Below are 17594 nucleotides of genomic sequence, written 5' to 3'. Positions count from 1 at the left end.
TTGGCTCAGAACTGAGCTCTGATGAAGAGAAAAATCCTGTAAATTAAAGACAGCACAGTACAAAGGAACAAAGATTGTCTAAACACAACATCCAATAAAGTGAAGCTTTGACCTGCTAATTCCTGCTCATGTTTTTCTTGGACATATACAGTCCAGAGTTTTTGGACAGCAGCATACACAGACACAGCTCCTGTAATAAAGAAGTGTCTTCCGCTGTTCCTCCTTTCTGAACGCTCCCTCTTTCCATTACTTCTCTCTGTTTCTCTGTTCCTCCCTCGTGTATGCCTCCTGTTCTGTCCAGTCTCCTACTGCTGTAAGTGACTGCCATAATGAATGAATTGCCTCTCTATTGAGCGGGGCGCCCCGCAGCTCTCACCACTTTAGTGTATTGAGAGGCTGTCTGATTTTCTTTAGCCTGTCAAATAAGTGGGATTATGTATTGCTGGTGGTAGAAAGCAAAGGCAGCGCCAGAAATAAAACATTTCAACCCTGGGCTTTATGTTTTCAGAGAAGTGTGTGTTTGGTTGGGTATTTTTTATTTCTTTATTTCTTTAGCTTTTTAAGGGTTGAAAGTGAAGCCTAGAGGCAGAAGGTGAGCTACAAGCACTGGCTTAGGCAGAATGATGGGTGTCAGGTTTGTTTCTGTAATGCAGATTTGTTCACTTTGCATGCTTTGGAAAAAGACCATTAAATCTGCAGTGTCTTTTATTTTGAAAATTTTGCAGACTCTCTGTTCTGTTCCTTTGTCTGACTTCCTTAGCAATAATGGTGCCCTCGCATGTGTTGCATATGTGGCTTATGCCCTTGCCCCTTCTATAGTTTTACATTAAAAGATTCAAATTATTGAGTTAAATTATTAAGTCTAATGATTATTTGGCTACACCATGTGATACAGTAACAAACCCCATACCATTTCTACTTCTAGAGGACTCGTGCAATTTTTAGTACCCAAACGTGATACCAATTAACCTGAATTGCATACTACTTCTTTTCTCAAGCACAACTTGTATCCTTTCTTATCCTAATGAAATACTTCTTTAAAACTGTCCCTGGTATCAAACTTCAAGGAAATACCCTCTGAAGTACCCACCTGTCAGGCATCATAGCAGCTAGGATGAACAGGCATAAGGCTCAATACATGAGTGGGGCACAAGTACCTTGGGAATCCCACAGGCAAATGGGAACCACAAAGAGGCCACCAGGAAAGCCACAACCACCAAATACCTGCAGAGGGTAAGGCAAGTCCTGAGGAGTCAGCTGAATGGAAAAACCAAGATCAGGGTAATCAACACCTGCGCCCTGCTAGTGATCAGATACCATGCTGGGATAATAAGCTGGCCAAAGAAGGAGATAGAAGCCACTGACATCAAGACAAGGAAGCACCTTGTCTAGAAATCCTACCAGTGGCTGGAGAAAACTGGACTGAAAGAAAGCGCAGAGGCACTAATCATGGCAGCACAGAAACAAGCTCTAAGGACAAGATCTATAGAGGCCAGGATCTACCACACAAGGCAAGATCCCAGGTGCAGGCTGTGTAAAGGTGCAATCCAGCACATAACCGCAGGTTGCAAGATGCTTGCAGGCTGGGGAAACATTGAACACCATAACCGAGTGGCCGGCATAGTGTACAGGAACATGTAAGTCAAGTGTGGCCTTGAAGTCCCGAGGTCAAGATGGGACATGGTCCCTAGCGTAGTCGAGAAAGACCAAGCTAAGATCCTGTGGGACTTCCAGATACAGACAGACAAACTGGTGATGGCTAACCAACCGGACATAGTAGTGGTGGACAAGCAGAGGAAGATAACGATACCAAATGAGAGCAACATCAGGAAGAAGGAGAAGCTGGAGAATTACCAAGGGCTCAGAGAAGAACTTGAGAAGATGTGGAGGGTGAAGGTAACAGTGGTCCCAGTGGTAATCGGAGCGCTAGTTGCAGTGACTCCCCAGCTAGGCGAGCAGCTCCAGCAGATCCCAGGAACAACATCCAAGATCTCTGTCCAGAAGAGCGTAGCTCTAGGAATTGCAAAAAGACTGTGCAGGACCCTCAAGCTCCCAGGCCTCTGGTAGAGCTTGAAGGATAAAGACCGCCCGCAGGGGCGAGAGGGGAATTTATATATACACATATAAGCAATCCTTCAGTGAGCCAAAAGGACTGCTTTATTCACTCTTAGTTCACTCTGCATTCAAGACTTTACACAAGAAATATAGTCAGATCCATATTTCTTGTCTCCTACTTTCAGTGCTGACAGCACTTTATACAGAGGAAATTCTGAGCTTGGAGATCTTTGGGGAAAGATTGATTCCCCACATGGTAAGCTCTGCCTGTGATTTCCACAGTGATAGATGTGTTTTTATAGCGCGCCCACCGTATCAGACATATGGTGACATGAAATGAGGTTTTATACCCTGGCCTCAATGACATTTTTCCCCAAACTTGTTTCTCAGCAGAGTTTTTTATGCCTATATGCCTTAGGCGGCCACTTTATATACAGTATATCTCTTGAACCTGAGACAAAAAGAAAGAGAATAAATTCTTATTCTGACCTGTTGAGTGATTTTACTGTGAAGCACCACATAACTGAAAGACCGGCTGTCCTAAAATCAAGTGAGGACCAGATGTTTTCATGTACAGCATGTACTTTAAGGTGTTAAGGTTATGTTAGGGTTTCTGATTTAGATTTAGATTTTTTTTTAAAGATAGACATGGCTGTATGTAAATGTAAATGTCTAGTTTTGACTGTTTAACACTTCCATCTTCATCTACAGTAGACTTATTTATATGTACAATCAGGACACACATAAAACCTGTTGGCCTATCACAGTATTATGCCATGTCTTGAGGCATTGCTTCTCTTCGCTGCTTTCAGCTGCTTTTAAATAATTTGTACAGACTGCCTGTTTCCAGTGTTTGTGCAAAGTTAGGAACATGCTGGCTTCATACTTTTATATATTGTTCTTGGGACACATTCAACAATTTGCTGCAGATTTGTTGACTGTACATTCATGACGTGACTCTTCAATTCTACCACACCCCAAAGGTGCTCGGATAGATGGAGATCTGGTGACAGTGGAGGCCATTTGAGTACTTCGAATTCATTGTCATGTTCAAAAACCCAGTTTGAGATCATTTGAGGTTTGTGACATGGCACGCTATCCTGCTGGTACACTGCAGTCATAAAGTGGTTGACGTGGTCAGCAGCAACAATACTGAAGTAGGCTGTGGTGTTTAAACTACACTGGTTGGCATTAAGGGACCTAAATGTGCCAAGAAAATACGCCCCCACCATTACACCCCTAGTAGCCTGAAACACTGGCACAAGGCTGGATGGAGCCACATTTTCATACTGTTTACACCAATTCTGATCGCAGCGTCTGAATTTTGCAGCAGAAATAGAGACTCATCAGACCAGAAAACCTTTTTCTACTTTTGGTGAGCCCTTGCAAATTGTAGCCTCTATATTCTGGTCTTAGCTGACCGAAGTGGCACCTGGTGTGGTCCTCTGCTGTGGCCCTTGTTTAGAGATGCTCTTCTGCAGTCTGGCCATTCTCCCCTGACCGCTGACATAAACAAGGCATTTTCACCTAAAGAACTGCTGCTCGCTGGATATTTTCTGTCTTTTCAGACAATTTGGAAAATCCCAACAGGTTAGCAGTTTCTGAAATGCTTAGCACCAACAACCATGCCACGTTCAAAGTATTCCCCAGTCTGCTACTCGGTTTGAAATTATGCATGTCATCGTGTCTGCATACTTAAATGCATAGAGTTGTTAAGACATGATTGTGTGATTAGAAATTTGTGGTTTAAAGGGTGTACCTAATGAAATGCGTGTGTGGGTGTGTGTGTAAAATCATCAAATGAATGCCACAGACTGTCAGACTGGCTCTGCCTCCTCAGATCTGCATCCAACTCAACACCCTTGGGATGTTACTGAATGGGAGATAGGCAGCATGAATGTGGAGCTAACAAATCAGCAGCAATTATGAAACACAACGATGCCAGCATAAATCATAATCTCAAATCTTATTTCCAACATCTTGGGGAATTGGGAAGAACTGAAGTTCTGAGAGGAAAAGGAGGTCATAATTGGCATTAATATGGTGTTACAGTACTAATAAAGAGCTGCTCCAGCTGCTGAGTAAATATTTCACTTTACTCAGTTAGACGTCAGGGTCCCTTTGGAGGACTTTGTAAATGTTGCTTGTTAGAGGGATGTCTGGAGCATCTTAACCTAAAGTAACTTGGTCCCAGTAAACAGATGAATAAGCCTCCAGTAGAACAAAAGAAAATTTAGTTTCTCAGTCTTTAACAGGGCAAAAGTGGTGAGGTTTTAAAAACATAAATACCTTAAAGAGAAGAAGAAGAAGCATTTGAAAAGAAGCTGCTTAAAGCATGTAGTTATCTGAAGATACTGTCACTGTAAGTTTATTATTCATTCTTCAAACTGCTCTTCAAAGGTGAACTACTTTGGATACGTAACACAGTTTCACCCAAATGCCAGGTTTTCCTTTTGTGATGAGTAAAAGATGATATCTAAGGCCGTGCGTGGGATCCTTTTTATTTCTTTAGTTTTTATATTTTTGCAATCCAGGCAAAGTCAGAGTGAGAACAAAAGCTTTTACCTTGAATAAATCTTGAAATAGAAGCTGACTTTGCTAAACATTTTTGTCAGCAGGGAAATTAAGATGATGTTTGATTCTGTTGTCATAAGTGCAAATTCTTTATGCAAAGACTGCTCCCTTGTGATGAATAGTGGGCGTTTTCCCCCTTTTCCTGGAGTCCATTAATAACCATGTTTATGGGCTGTTAAATGATCCAGCTCTAGTTTGTGTTGCCTGGGCACGTCTCTGTCTCCCCATCTTTCCCTCTATAGAGCAATCTATTCGTGCCTTGTTGAGGAAAAGTTAACAAAACCCCTTTTTCGTTGTCATCGACTCTTCATTAGCATTCATGATTGATGATGACAAGAGAGGAGAAAGTGCAGCAGTAGAGGAACAGGAGCACATCCTCCCTTAAAGTCATTCTGATTTGCCCTTCTGTTTTTTGATAAAAGATATTAGTGCTAATTAATCGCTATTCCTAGAGCACAAGCCCATAGACTGAGACAAGAGATGGTTGTCTGTTAATGAGAAGCTGTTAACTGTGGACTGAAGGGCAGCGATGTTGTCTCCCGGGTAGATAGTGTATCAGATTACAGCTTTATTAAGGGAGGAAAGGTAGAAATGGGGGAGACAAGAAGGATATCTGCATTATAAGTGACACTTCACATAGTCATAATTTAAGTGTTAAATTAGAAGTCAAAATTTGAATTTAGAGTTCAACAAAGAGTAATATGTGGTCTTCTGTCCTTTTTCTCCTTCAGGGTTCATCTACACTGGTGACGTGGTCCACCGGATGCTAACAGCTACACAGTACATTGCTCCGCTAATGGCTAACTTTGACCCAAGTCTCTCCAGAAACTCTACCGTCATCTACTCTGACAACGGTAACAGCACTAGCATCTTAGTTCTGCACGATTGTGTAACAGTTGTCTACTCCTTCCCGTGCACTACAAAATAAATGAGGCACAAAAAAGCATTTCAGTGAGCTAATTTGTGAAGAAACAGCGGGTTTGCTTTAAGTTTCCTGCAGCCAAATCTGTGGTTCATTTTGCTGCTGAGAAAAAGGAAGTAAAAATCTGTTGTTGCATTGAAGTTTTTCACATCTGGTCACCCTGAGGTTGAGTTTGCAACATCTTCTACATCTTGATGACCTCTTTTGATGGCAAGGTGCACAGGTACACAGATCACAGAGTGGGAGGCAACCTGTCAACAAACAACTGAAGTCCAATTTAGACTGACTGCAATCACTCTCAGAGAGATTTGTGAAAATTTGTAAATAACTGCAAACCAGTTTATGAATTGCCAACACATTGCAATTAATCAGAGTCATTTTGAGCGAGTGAGCACAACTTGTCTCCAACACAGACATGTTGTGCCTTTGTCTGTTTCGGCTCGATTCAGCTGGTTACCAATGTCGTCACGTGCTTGTTCACAGAGGGTGGTGTTGTTGCTAAGGTTCTCCTTCTAATATGGTGGGTCTTTACCTTACAATATCAGGGTTAATATTGTAAACGAATATTTAATTGACATCCAACTAAACAAAACTCATGGTCTACTTTTTTAAAGTGGCCTCATCTCATTTTTTATTTCCTGTCTTTTGTTTTTATTTTTGTTTGTTTGTTTGTTTTTTAAAAGCATCACCACATCTGGACAAGAAAGTATAACTAATGAGTTATCAGCGTAAGCTAGCACTGGCTAGCTAGCTTGGTTAGCAAGTGACGACCATAATTCATTGTGATATTTATTAGCATCCTAATTTTAAGGAGTAAACAACAGACGCAAAGCATACATGCAGAAAAGTCAACTAAAGGCATGAGCTATTTTGAAATTCATCCCAATGGAGACATTATGAACACAGAATTAGCTTCAGACACTAAAACTATATATTATACTGTAAACATGGTTATTTCTACTATAAAGTTGGGCATTTTAACACGATACTTTATAGTTTCTCTATAGCCTGTAAGCCTGTGCAAGAGTTTTGCTCATATATAAAAAGTGCCTTGATTTATGAAAGCTTTCATTTGTTGAAAATGGCCCAGAAATATATTTCTGTTGTTTTATCCCTCCAGAAATTTTATTTCATTATATATATATATGTGTGCAAAATACAAAATACAAAATACTTACTTCATTATGTAATTATGTCTGCCAGAATAAGTTCCAAAAAAGTATTTATTATATAAAGCCAGGTAATCTTAAAGATAAAGAATAGATTGTACGGCTAACACTGTGTTTCACAGAATCCTCCAAGATCTTCTTAAGACCTCCTTAAATTCTGCTTACTGCCTTAAAACTAAACCGTCGCCCTTCCTCGCTCTCCGTATCTCTTCTTTGCTATCTGTGATGGTTGTTATCCGTCCTGTCTGTCACTGCTCTGTGATCCGTGTGCAGCAGTGTGACTGACCAACTGTGTGACCTTCTGCAGTGGAGCTCATCAGACTTTAACCAAACTGGCAGCCAATCGATTCTCAGCCCGCCTGCTTCTCAGCGCTGCGTCCATCAGTCAATGTCCTGCCAATACAACATAAGAACTGCACGGTCTGCCGTGCTGTGGAGGAGGCAGTGCCTCCGTTAAAAAATGATAAAAACAAGTTTCGAAGCTGCTTGATGAGGCGTTCGCCACAGAACCATATTGTTTGTTCCACACAAACTAGACCGTGGAGGGTGTGTGAAAACTTTGCTGTCAAATGTTCAAGTTTCACAAAAACAACTTTCACTTGATGTTGTTAATTGAAATCTGCTAAATAAAGAACGCATGTGATTGGACTCTGAAACTGAAGAGCTGAAGTTTATTTACAGAGGAGTTTAATGTTTCTGCACCTCAGCTGACGCTTGTGTCCGGCGGGACCGCAGTGACATCACTGTGATAAAAATAAGGCTGATTGATGCAACAGACGAGCACGTATTAATCCACCGTTCAGTGATTAACTTTAAGCTTCACAGCACCGTCAGCTGCTGTTCAATTATTTAATTTTTTTATTATATTAAAAAAAAGGAACAATAATACCAACCAAAAGTATATCTAGAACAGCAACATGTCCAAGAATACACACATCTGTCACTCACAATTACTGCAGTCCCGTAGCATTTCCTCTTATTGATCAGATTAACGTCTTTGTCCATTCAAAACATCCTAAATCCAGCAAATGTGAGTGTTGCAATGCTGTAACGCTCCGGGAAGCACGTCAGACTACACTGGCTGTTATAGAAGAGTCCGCGTGGGTTTTCTCATCAATACGCTGACAGACAGATGAGGCAAACACTCGGTGAGCTGCAGCTGAGAGAGCATCAACATATGGATAATGAAGTGGCCCTGAGTGACATCGCCTGGAGAAGTCTTTATTGATATTATCTCACTGGATAAGCTAAAGAGTGTATTACAGGCTAGATAAACTGCTTAAGTGGAGATCTTCATCAAGGTTTTCTGGTTTTATCAGATACCAAGAAGCTTCTCTGCAGCATGGCTTCCATCTGAGCAGGAGTCAGGGTTACTCGTACTTGTAGCAAACTAAGGCGGATTGCATCAAATTTGTGATTTGGCCAGTTGACGTTGCTTTATGTAAACAAAAGTGCATATAAAATGTTTTTAACTGGATAGTAGAATCTGAAAATTGCTTCTTCACATGTTTACCTTCAGTAATTCTGCCATCTTGACTGTCTTGTTAATCTGCTATTGCACTCCTGGCAACATCTATTGAACATTTGTCCATCACTCCTCAGATGTATTCATTTTTTTTCCCTAAGCCAGAAACTGACCTAATCGTTCTGGTGTTACAGGCTGGATTTGTTTCTTTTTTTGCTTTTTTGTTCATACAGCAGGTTAAACTTGTAACTGAAAATGGAAACAAGGCCAGTGTGTACTCCCTCCACACCTCGTCACCCGCTCTATATTTTTAGACAGGCAGCCCCAGATAGCACGGCAGCCTCCCCTCCTGAACTCAATGCATTTTAAGCAGACTTATATTAAGCTTAACTCGTGCTGACTGAGTAATCCCGCTGTGCCAAAAGTTAATAGCAATTTAGTGTGCTGGCTGCTTACTGTATACTCAATGCCTTTCTCCTTGAGGTTGTTGAAATATTACTCACATGTTGTTGTCTACCCCCCCTTCCTTTAAGACAAGATGCATCCATGTCCAGTGCCAGAGGCCCTGCAGTAAACCACATGTAAAATATGATGGGGTTTCCTTTCCGACCAGTCACCGCTGCTCTCCAAACTGCCAGCAGGGAAGCTAAAGCTCGCCTTTACTTTGAAAGGACGTGCTCTGTCTGTGTGACGGAAGAATTGATTGGTTGCGTTAACGAACCGTTATTGCCCTGGCATCAAGCCAAATGACTAACTCCGAGGGGACGAATGGCTTCCACATCAGTGGGTTCTCCAAAGTCCACAGTAAATTAAAATAGTGTTAAAAGTAATGCGAGGCTGGCTTTCTGGAGGGCAGAGCTGTGAGTCTGGTGCTAATTTAGTACTTCCCCAAATGAAACCGATGCATCATGGTGGTGGCTCCTGGTAATGAACTTCAATTCAGTTCAATTCAATTGTCTCAAGGCGCTTTATACTGTAAGGTAAAGACCCTACACTGATACAGAGAAAGCCACACCAGTCAGGTGACCCCCTATGAACAAGCACTTTGTTGACAGTGGGAAGGAAAGAAGCTTGTCCTGTCTGGCAGCTTTTGCAAGATTTGAAGTTACAGAATTAAGTTATAGTGTAATATATGTTCCCTTATTTATGCATTTATTCATACGCTATGCATTCTGTTTACCTGGTAGAGGCGTCAATGATGTTCACCAGTGTTTATACATTATAAACTGCACCTGGATCAGTTCAGTAGTCTTGTCGTTGCTACTTCACTGATTCCATCTCATTTTTCAGTACTACTACACGTTGGCGATTGCTCTGAGCCTTTTCAGTTGGCAGCTTTCACTCTGTAACTTTAGGAAAGAGTCATTTATGAAAAACTCTGGTGAAAACTGCCCAACTCACACTGTCTGTCACAGTAACGGGCACGCCTTCATTTGGTTTTGTCAAAAGCTTCAGTAGCGTTGCCGTTTCTTTTTTCTCCAGCGAAGCTTTTCCACATCACTGCTTCAGTGTCAGTCACCTCACAGAAACCCCGGGGGGAAATGATTCCAGGAAAAAATGCCTCAAACTCATATCTCTTTACACAAACCGATGTTGCAATGATGTCTTTTCTATTCTCAGCCTTTGCTCAGTCAGCAGTTTATTTCACGCTAGATCTGAGAAAGCAACAGAGTAACACAAGTGCATGCTATATGCAGACAGTTACATTCACCGGTACTGTGTTCTACTTTAATCTAGCTGATTTTGTTTAGCAAAAGCTGTGAAAATGTTTTCACTCTTTCTTTTCTCTCTTCTTTCTCCTTTAAGGAACTGCTCTGGTTGTGCAGTGGGACCACGTCCATCTGCAGGACAACTACAGCCTGGGAAGTTTCACCTTCCAGGCCACATTGCACAAGACTGGTAGGATCGTCTTCGCCTACAAAGAGGTGGGGACAGCGAGAGCTCACAAAGGCTCGGCTTCTTACCGCGCTCTTTTCTGTTTCTGTTTCTGACGAACTAAACATTAAAAAAATAGCATTCAGTTTTCATACACCCCCTACTTGGACCAGTCCCTGAATTTAGGTTCTCTTTTCTACTTAATGTATCTCTCTCCAACACATAGCATCACACCGGTTATTTCTTCCCATTCTGCTAATGGTTTTTATACTTTTTGGGGGTTTGGTTTCAGCTAAAGGTCTTGACAAAATTGTCAGTAAATTTTAATTTTTCAAAATTGCACACCAATTTTTATGTACCAGATAATTTCAAGTAGCTATTTTCTGAAAAACTGACACACAATCATCAAGAAAAAGATCATATTACTTACATTAAAGTGGCCCTAATGCATTTCTTCCTATTTTCTGTCATACATATATTTCTAGATGAATCTATTTATAGATGTTCAATCGGCAGAAGATTACCAAATTTTCCAGTAAGGTGTTAATCCTTCATGGAGTATCTTAATTTCAGGAGAAGGACCACGCCTCCAAACACACACCTTCCGGTTCTCATCTATATATGTTCCCCCAGTTCTACAAGCTGTTCGTTCTCATTTACATGCCCCACCCTGCCTCCCCTTTTTAATTTTTTAACTTCTTAACTTCTATTTAGTACATGGGGATCTGCTAAGCCCGGGAGCTGCCGCCAGTCCTCTTCGAGGCCTTCCCCAAACCGCAGCTTAATTCATGTCCAAGCATTCACCTTTATCTACTAAAACACTGTCAAACCTCAAACGAGGACATGGGCCCAGCGACTGAAATTCAAACCTCCTGCTTATGAGGGGCAGCCAATCAGAAGACAGTTTGCTTAAAGGAGAAGCTTAAATGTTTCAGACAGAGGATGAACTCAAGGTCTGCACCGAGGCCCAGTATAAGATTCATATAGATTATTTTGAAGTGTAAATCGTACAAAGCCTGTAGTAGAGTCTAAGAATAAAACTAATGATCTGATAGTGGCCACAAAAGGTCTCCTTTAAACTGTAAACACACACAATCTGTTTCCCTGCTGTTTCTTTTAACAGTATTACTCATTTCTAACATTTGGCCCTGCCCTGTTGTTTTAGTTCAGTGAAAAAATGCCCAGTGTTGATGTGTTTTGACTAAAGGAGCGATGCCAAAGTGACCGACAAAATGAGTTTCTCAAGTTTAATGGCAGCTTCTCGAGAAAAAAATCAGTTAACGCCTTACCGGCTTTTTCCATATGCTTGATTAGGTTTTGGCATAATCTCCACTAATGTTACAAACTCTGGGTCACTGCACGCCCTAACCGTGTCTGTTAATATCCACATTTCAAAAATGTCTTGAAAAACAACCTAATTGAAGAGAGAGAAAAGAAAGGTCATGAAAAACGTGAAGAGCCCGCTGTTGGAGTGTGAAATTTCCTAAGTCATGATAAGATAATTGCAGTGGTTATAACAGCCGTGCTGCTTCTTTTATGTTTGAGGTTGCTTATGTAATTTGTTATTTTTACCTATTAGAGGATCTGATCTGAAGGCTGCTGAACTTTTTTCTCCTGTTGTTTCACATTAGGCTGCCATTATTATGGGTCTGAAAAGAGCAGTGTGACTATTAGACATGATCTGTGTGCACATAACCTGGATGATTACGAGTTAATGTTGAGTATAGCTGAGCTACTGTGTACTTTATGTCACTTTAAATTCCTCCTCCGTACAAACATTACTTTTGTTGCGTTTAGCTGCTTTTCTGAATTAGTGTGTACGATCAAAATACTACATTTTACCTTATATAGACTTCTGTTTTTCTATTTATAAGTCTTCACAAAGCTGTTGCTCATTTCTGTCCCATCTGTGCCTGAAATGTTTATTCTATGCTCCAAAGATAGCCATATGCTTATTGAAGTAGCATGTTGCCTCAGCAGATTCCTAAAAGAGATTGTCAGCACTTCTAGGCTGCTGTGGCCTGTTTGCATTTCTCAGCCTGTCTCAGACTGATCTTCGTGGTCATGGTAATGATTTCCCTTTTTCTATTTCAGATCCCCGTTGAGGTGTCACAGATCAGCTCTGTCAATCACCCGGTGAAAGTTGGCCTGTCTGACGCCTTTGTGTTGGTCCACAAGATCCAGCAGATACCCAGTGAGTCTCAAAATCTACTCAATGCCCTAAAATTTCTTGTGCATATTAAAATATCTGGATAAATCCACATGCTGTCTTTGCGCCATGTTTGGAGTTCACATTGTAGAGTGGAGTCTTTAGTTTAGGCTCTGAAAAATGGGATTCTGACGAGCTCATGAGCTACGTAGAGGTATAAAAAACTATTCAGGACTGGATCGATGTCTGTGTAGCATTTGTGGCAAGCGAAATGCTATTATATCAGATTTCAGGGTTTCTGTAGCAGCTCATTATAGCTCTTTATTTCTTTTAAAGCCTCTTTTTCTTAGTACTCAAAGTCTTTCATGAGGGAAAGTGAGAAAAACAAACTGCAAAGCATAAATACAACTGCAAATAAAAACAGGAGCTTAGCCAAAGGTTACATTTCAGTTAGTGTAATAAGAGTTTATTTTCTTCTCCGTTTAAACTTTGTGTCACAGCTCTCAGTTCAGCCTCGTCCGTTTGGCTTTAGCTCCAGCTTGTCACCACCTTTTCTCCCCACTGCTCTTCAGCCTCAGTGGGCACAGCTCCAGATCTGCCTGTTTCTTTCTTTCTTTTTATTTCCAGTTACTGTAATTTAAGCCCATTACATTTAAAGCAAATGCAGGAGAAACACTTCAAACCTTTTTATTCAGAGTCAGACTCTCTCGCTCTCACCGGCTCTAATTCAAAGTCTGCTGCAATAATGAGTTGTCAAAGGTGATTTATTCAGTAATTTAAATGGTGTTGTGATTACATCTGTGAAACTTGGATAGCGTTTATTTGTCAAAGTTAATATCTCGGGGCTTTTTTCACCCTTTCAGTGGCAGCTTTATGTTCTCTGCAGTATGTAGTGAGAGTGGTTGTTTTGTAAGTTTAGTTTGAGTAAAATAAATCTCACAAAAAAACACATCCCCTTGGCATGCTAAGAGTTTCCAACTTTGTTTTCTGGCGTGTCCCTGGGTCTTTCATAGAGGATCTCTTTCCAGAAGGCTGCGGTTGGCACTGAGAGATTTGAATATCAAACCAGTTAGCACAGTCCTCCTAGACTTTATAAACCAAACTGTCTTTGATGCCTCTGACACAGCATGATGAAACCAATGTGTGCAACTGCTGGGCTGTGGAGTGATGAAATCTTGAATGGAAGCATATTGAGACTGAGGTGTTGTGTCGAACATAACTGATGTCTCCGAGGAGAGTGTGTTCTTGTCTTTATGGCAGATACTTCGTTTCTATCAGGAAAACCAAAATACTAAAACAGTTTCGAGGGTGGCATCAAAATGAGGAAACTGTACTTCTTTTCGATACAGACGTATGTTTTTCTTGCCCATATTTAAATCACACAAAGCTGTCGTTGCACGGATCATATGTAGCTCTACTACTTGAAATTCGTCTCGAGTTTCCAAACATAAAAGGACAAAGACAGAACCAAATCCTATTTCAAGCAATAAACCAAACCACAGCTATCCCTGACAGATTTTATCATCTATCATTAAATTCATTCCTCACTTTATAATGTTATTTTGAAACCTAAATCCTGCAAATGGGTTGTAAATAAAAAACATTTTTTTTTAAAATTTCCTAGTGGAAAGCAGACAAGCACACATTTCTGCTGCTGTACTTTAGATTTTGACCAAAACAAAAAAGAATTATTGTTAGATTCATAAAGACACAGCTTAAATTTTGATAAATTCACCACAGTGGATTTTAAGTCAAACAGTCGTGATGGTTAAAATGCAGATTTTGCATTAACTCTTTATGAATATTTTTATAGAGTCGTCGATTTTAAGATAGCAAACTTCACAGTAAACATGGATATTAACCCAGAGCACACTGCAGAAGCATCCAGAATTTCTGTAGGCAAAGAAATGGGACATTCTTCAGTGGCCAATGGAGCATGCTTTTCAGTTATTAAATACAAAACAGATGCAGAGAGACCCACAAGCAGCAACTGAAGGTAGCACAGGTAAACACAGTCATGCACATTGTCATTGACATTGCAAAATTAGGATTGTGAATAAAAATGGCTATAATTTCTAAAATGTTCATGCAAAATTTTTGTAAAAACTCCTTGAATTAAAACTGAAAGTCAAGACTTAAATCATATTTTTGTTGTTTGATTTAAAATCCACTGTGGTTGTGTACAAAGGTAAAACTACAAAAACTGCATCTTTGTCTGACAAATTATGAACCTCTTTAGTTTTAGTCCATGAACAATAGCCATAGGAGGGCTTTCGTGAATATCACCCGTCTGCAGTCACTGTAAAGAAAATCAAACTCTTGCATTAGCTGAAACAAACAAGGCTTTGTTTTCTCACGGATGGTATTTGCAGAGTGCACTGACTCATGTCCATGTTTGAAGGAAAAGGGCAGTATTTGCATCCTGCAGCTGTCAGTCCAAAGGGCCTGATGTGCTTTATAAACTGCACAGCAAGACCCTGTGGAGAAATTGAACGATATTGCCTGTACAATCAGAGGTTTTTCATAATAATAAAGAAAACTATTGGAAATGACCTTTAATAGGGAAAAGGGACTAACCTTTAGAAAAAGAACAAATCAGCAGTAGTCATGAAAAAATTAGGATGATGTATGGGAATAGTTTATGTCACATCAAGTCTCCCTTTGTTCTTGCATATACAATAAAAGTGCAGGCTGCAAAATATACTGCTGATAGAGCAGTTTTTAAAGTGAAATCCGAAAAAAGAAGAAGAAAAACATTAGACTTATAATCAATCTGTACTCCAGATTGCACAACATGAGCCATGTGCCAACATTTAATATTCTGCGGTGACTATTTTTAGCTGATGTTGCCATTTGAACCCATCACCAGCTATCAGGAGGGAACAACAGCTAACAACAGCACCTAATAGCAACTATGTGGAGTGATCTAGCGGCAGTTAAACCCTGTAATCTTACAACTTAAAGCCTTATGAAGAGATGGGCTCTTGCTTGTCCCTTCCATTAAAACATACAATGAATTGCTACCAGAAGTCATAGCATGCAATTCCCAATCAAGCTAAACGTCCTGGTAATACATTTTGACATATTTTCACAACCTTGTCATGCCAAATAAATAAATGTATTCTAATGGATGCTCCATAAAGCACATTAAGTCATAATAATAAGGGGGAAAATGCAAAAAAAAAAACCAAACTACAAAGAAGCGTGTCAGCTGCTTCAAGTTTTCCTGCAGCCAGTTAGATTATACAACATTATTGCATTTTTAAGCTACTTTTGCTTTAGTTTAGCTTAAAAGCTCAATGAATTTTTACCCATGGGCAGACCAAGCCACAGCCCATCCAGTAAAGGAAGCGATGAGTGAATATATTTGTGGGTGTCCTGTGGTGCCCCTGTGTAATTAACGGGTCAGATACAAGCACTTATTATAACACAGGCTGTAATATGCTTTTAATGCTAGGTTGGACTTTATCATTAGTCACTCTTAAAATGAAGCCAAAACCACCTCCACCATTTTCAGATCTTTATTTCTGTACCTGGATTATTTAATCTGTGTAAACTAGAGAACTCTGTGGTATTCTGCTTACATTCATTAATGCTCAATAAAAAATCTTCTAATTATTAAATTAGGTTTCCAACATGTGCAATTTAAAAAAGAATTACAGTCCAGGTTAGCAACACTGTTTACTGTCTTTTCAGGATGTTTGCAGATGATTTAGCTAAGCTTTTTTTTACATAATTGATGACACGTTTATGCAAACTGGGCTTTGTCTGATAGTATCACTGAAGGTAGCTAAATTCTCATTAGGTATTATTTATGTTGTTGTTGAGACCAGGCTATAATTGATTTAATTTGTAGCTTCTTATCACCTTAAACCACAGACCGGAGAAGCTATACAGTCTGCCCAGACATCAGCAGCCTCAGGCTGTGGAAATGACCTCTCTCTGGCCCACACCACGCCATTAGGCACCTGATAATCCTTTAGCTGTAGGCAAAAAGAAGTCAATCACCAGGGGAGCAGAGGAGGGGAAAGGAAGGGCGGTTGTATTTTCAGGTTGGGCTGAGCTGGCTCACATTTTGCTGCTTTGATCAGCCGTCCTGTCTGTAATCAAATTAAGCAGTCTGCAAGGAAACAGTGTCGTACCACATGAGGGGAACAACTCTGTCCTGTCCACAGTTTCCACACCAAGAGTCTCTCAGTCAAGTGGAAAAAAAGGAACCTAGTGCAGAGAAGTTATTCAAATGTGTCAAATGCAAGGGTGTTGTAAAAGTTAAAGGAGTTTTGTGGTGCTATGTAACTGACTTAATCTGAAGAAGCAACGAGGGTTGGATTAAATTTCTTTGGATTACAAAACAGGATTTATCATACACAGTGATAACAGGAAATAATGTGACAATCTTTGCCATACGAGTAATCAAAATGTGACATAAATTATTTACTTTTTAATTAAGTTGCTTTTCCTGTCCCCTCTTCTTTCTAATGTACTGTGTGTTAACAATGGCTGTGTTTTGAATATAACTAATAAGCTGGGCAGAACCAGTAATGTAAAATGTATCTAATTAGTTAGCTTAGCCTAGCTTAGCTTAGTTTAGCTTAGCAAAAGCCCAGCACATTAAAACCATAATTTTTTGGTGGGGATTAAGCAATCATGTTATTAAGTGAGCTCTAGAGGTGCTGGTGGGCAGCAGGTTTTGGTAGCTTCACACTGAGTTGGGCTAACTGCTTTCAGTGTTCTTGCTAAGTTAAACTAAGCTAGGCTAAGCAAACTATCTGGACTCTGTCCATGTTTAATAGGCAGACACGAGAGTAGCATCAATCTTCACACCTTAATAACTTAATAAGCTTAAGCTGAATAGCTTTAACTTTAACACAGTTTTACCAGTTGGAAGTTTATTAGAGTTTAAGGGATTTACTTGCTATATATATTCCACAGCCACAGTTTTATGTAATTTCATTTTTGTAGCTCATCGCCCAAGCAAATACAAGTGCGATAAAGAATGTCATGCCTTGTGCATTGTCTCTGTACACACTGCAGTGCACCTCAGTGCGATCCAGTACAGATTTACTGCTTTATTCCTGGGGCGCCTGCACAGAAAAGTCATATAAAAATCTAATTAGAGTTTGAAATAATCCATGCATTAACAGCAGGAAGGCGCAATCATTACATTTGTTAAGCTACTGCTCTGGTCTTTTTTCCGCTTATGGTAGCAAAGACGCATGGCCCAGACAGCCCATTGTACTCTAGCCGATATGAGTTATAAGGGCCAGAATGCAATGAGAGTCAATGATGTATCTAATCAATTGCTCCATCATGATGGCTCGCTGTTACAGATGACTGGGAAGGCAGCCTTTCAACAGGGTCTGATTGATATCAGCTCCCGGGGGA

At 40.2% G+C, this 17594-nt stretch overlaps 1 protein-coding gene across 2 annotated transcripts in view; it reads left to right on the top strand.

Moving 5' to 3' along the window:
- plxdc2b (plexin domain containing 2b) overlaps positions 1-17594 on the top strand; it is a 106163-nt gene that overhangs the window by 64434 nt on the left and 24135 nt on the right. For both annotated transcript variants that reach the window (XM_005448936.4, XM_025910114.1), the window contains 3 exons: positions 5361-5483; positions 9992-10110; positions 12155-12254. In XM_005448936.4, the coding sequence (XP_005448993.1) occupies positions 5361-5483; positions 9992-10110; positions 12155-12254 (342 nt within the window). The remainder of the gene's footprint in view (positions 1-5360; positions 5484-9991; positions 10111-12154; positions 12255-17594) is intronic.

This window comes from Oreochromis niloticus, linkage group LG9, assembly GCF_001858045.2.
Source record: "Oreochromis niloticus isolate F11D_XX linkage group LG9, O_niloticus_UMD_NMBU, whole genome shotgun sequence".
Lineage (NCBI taxonomy): Eukaryota > Metazoa > Chordata > Actinopteri > Cichliformes > Cichlidae > Oreochromis > Oreochromis niloticus.
The sequence above is the reverse complement of the archived record's forward strand: the minus strand, read 5'-3'. Positions and strand labels throughout refer to the sequence as shown.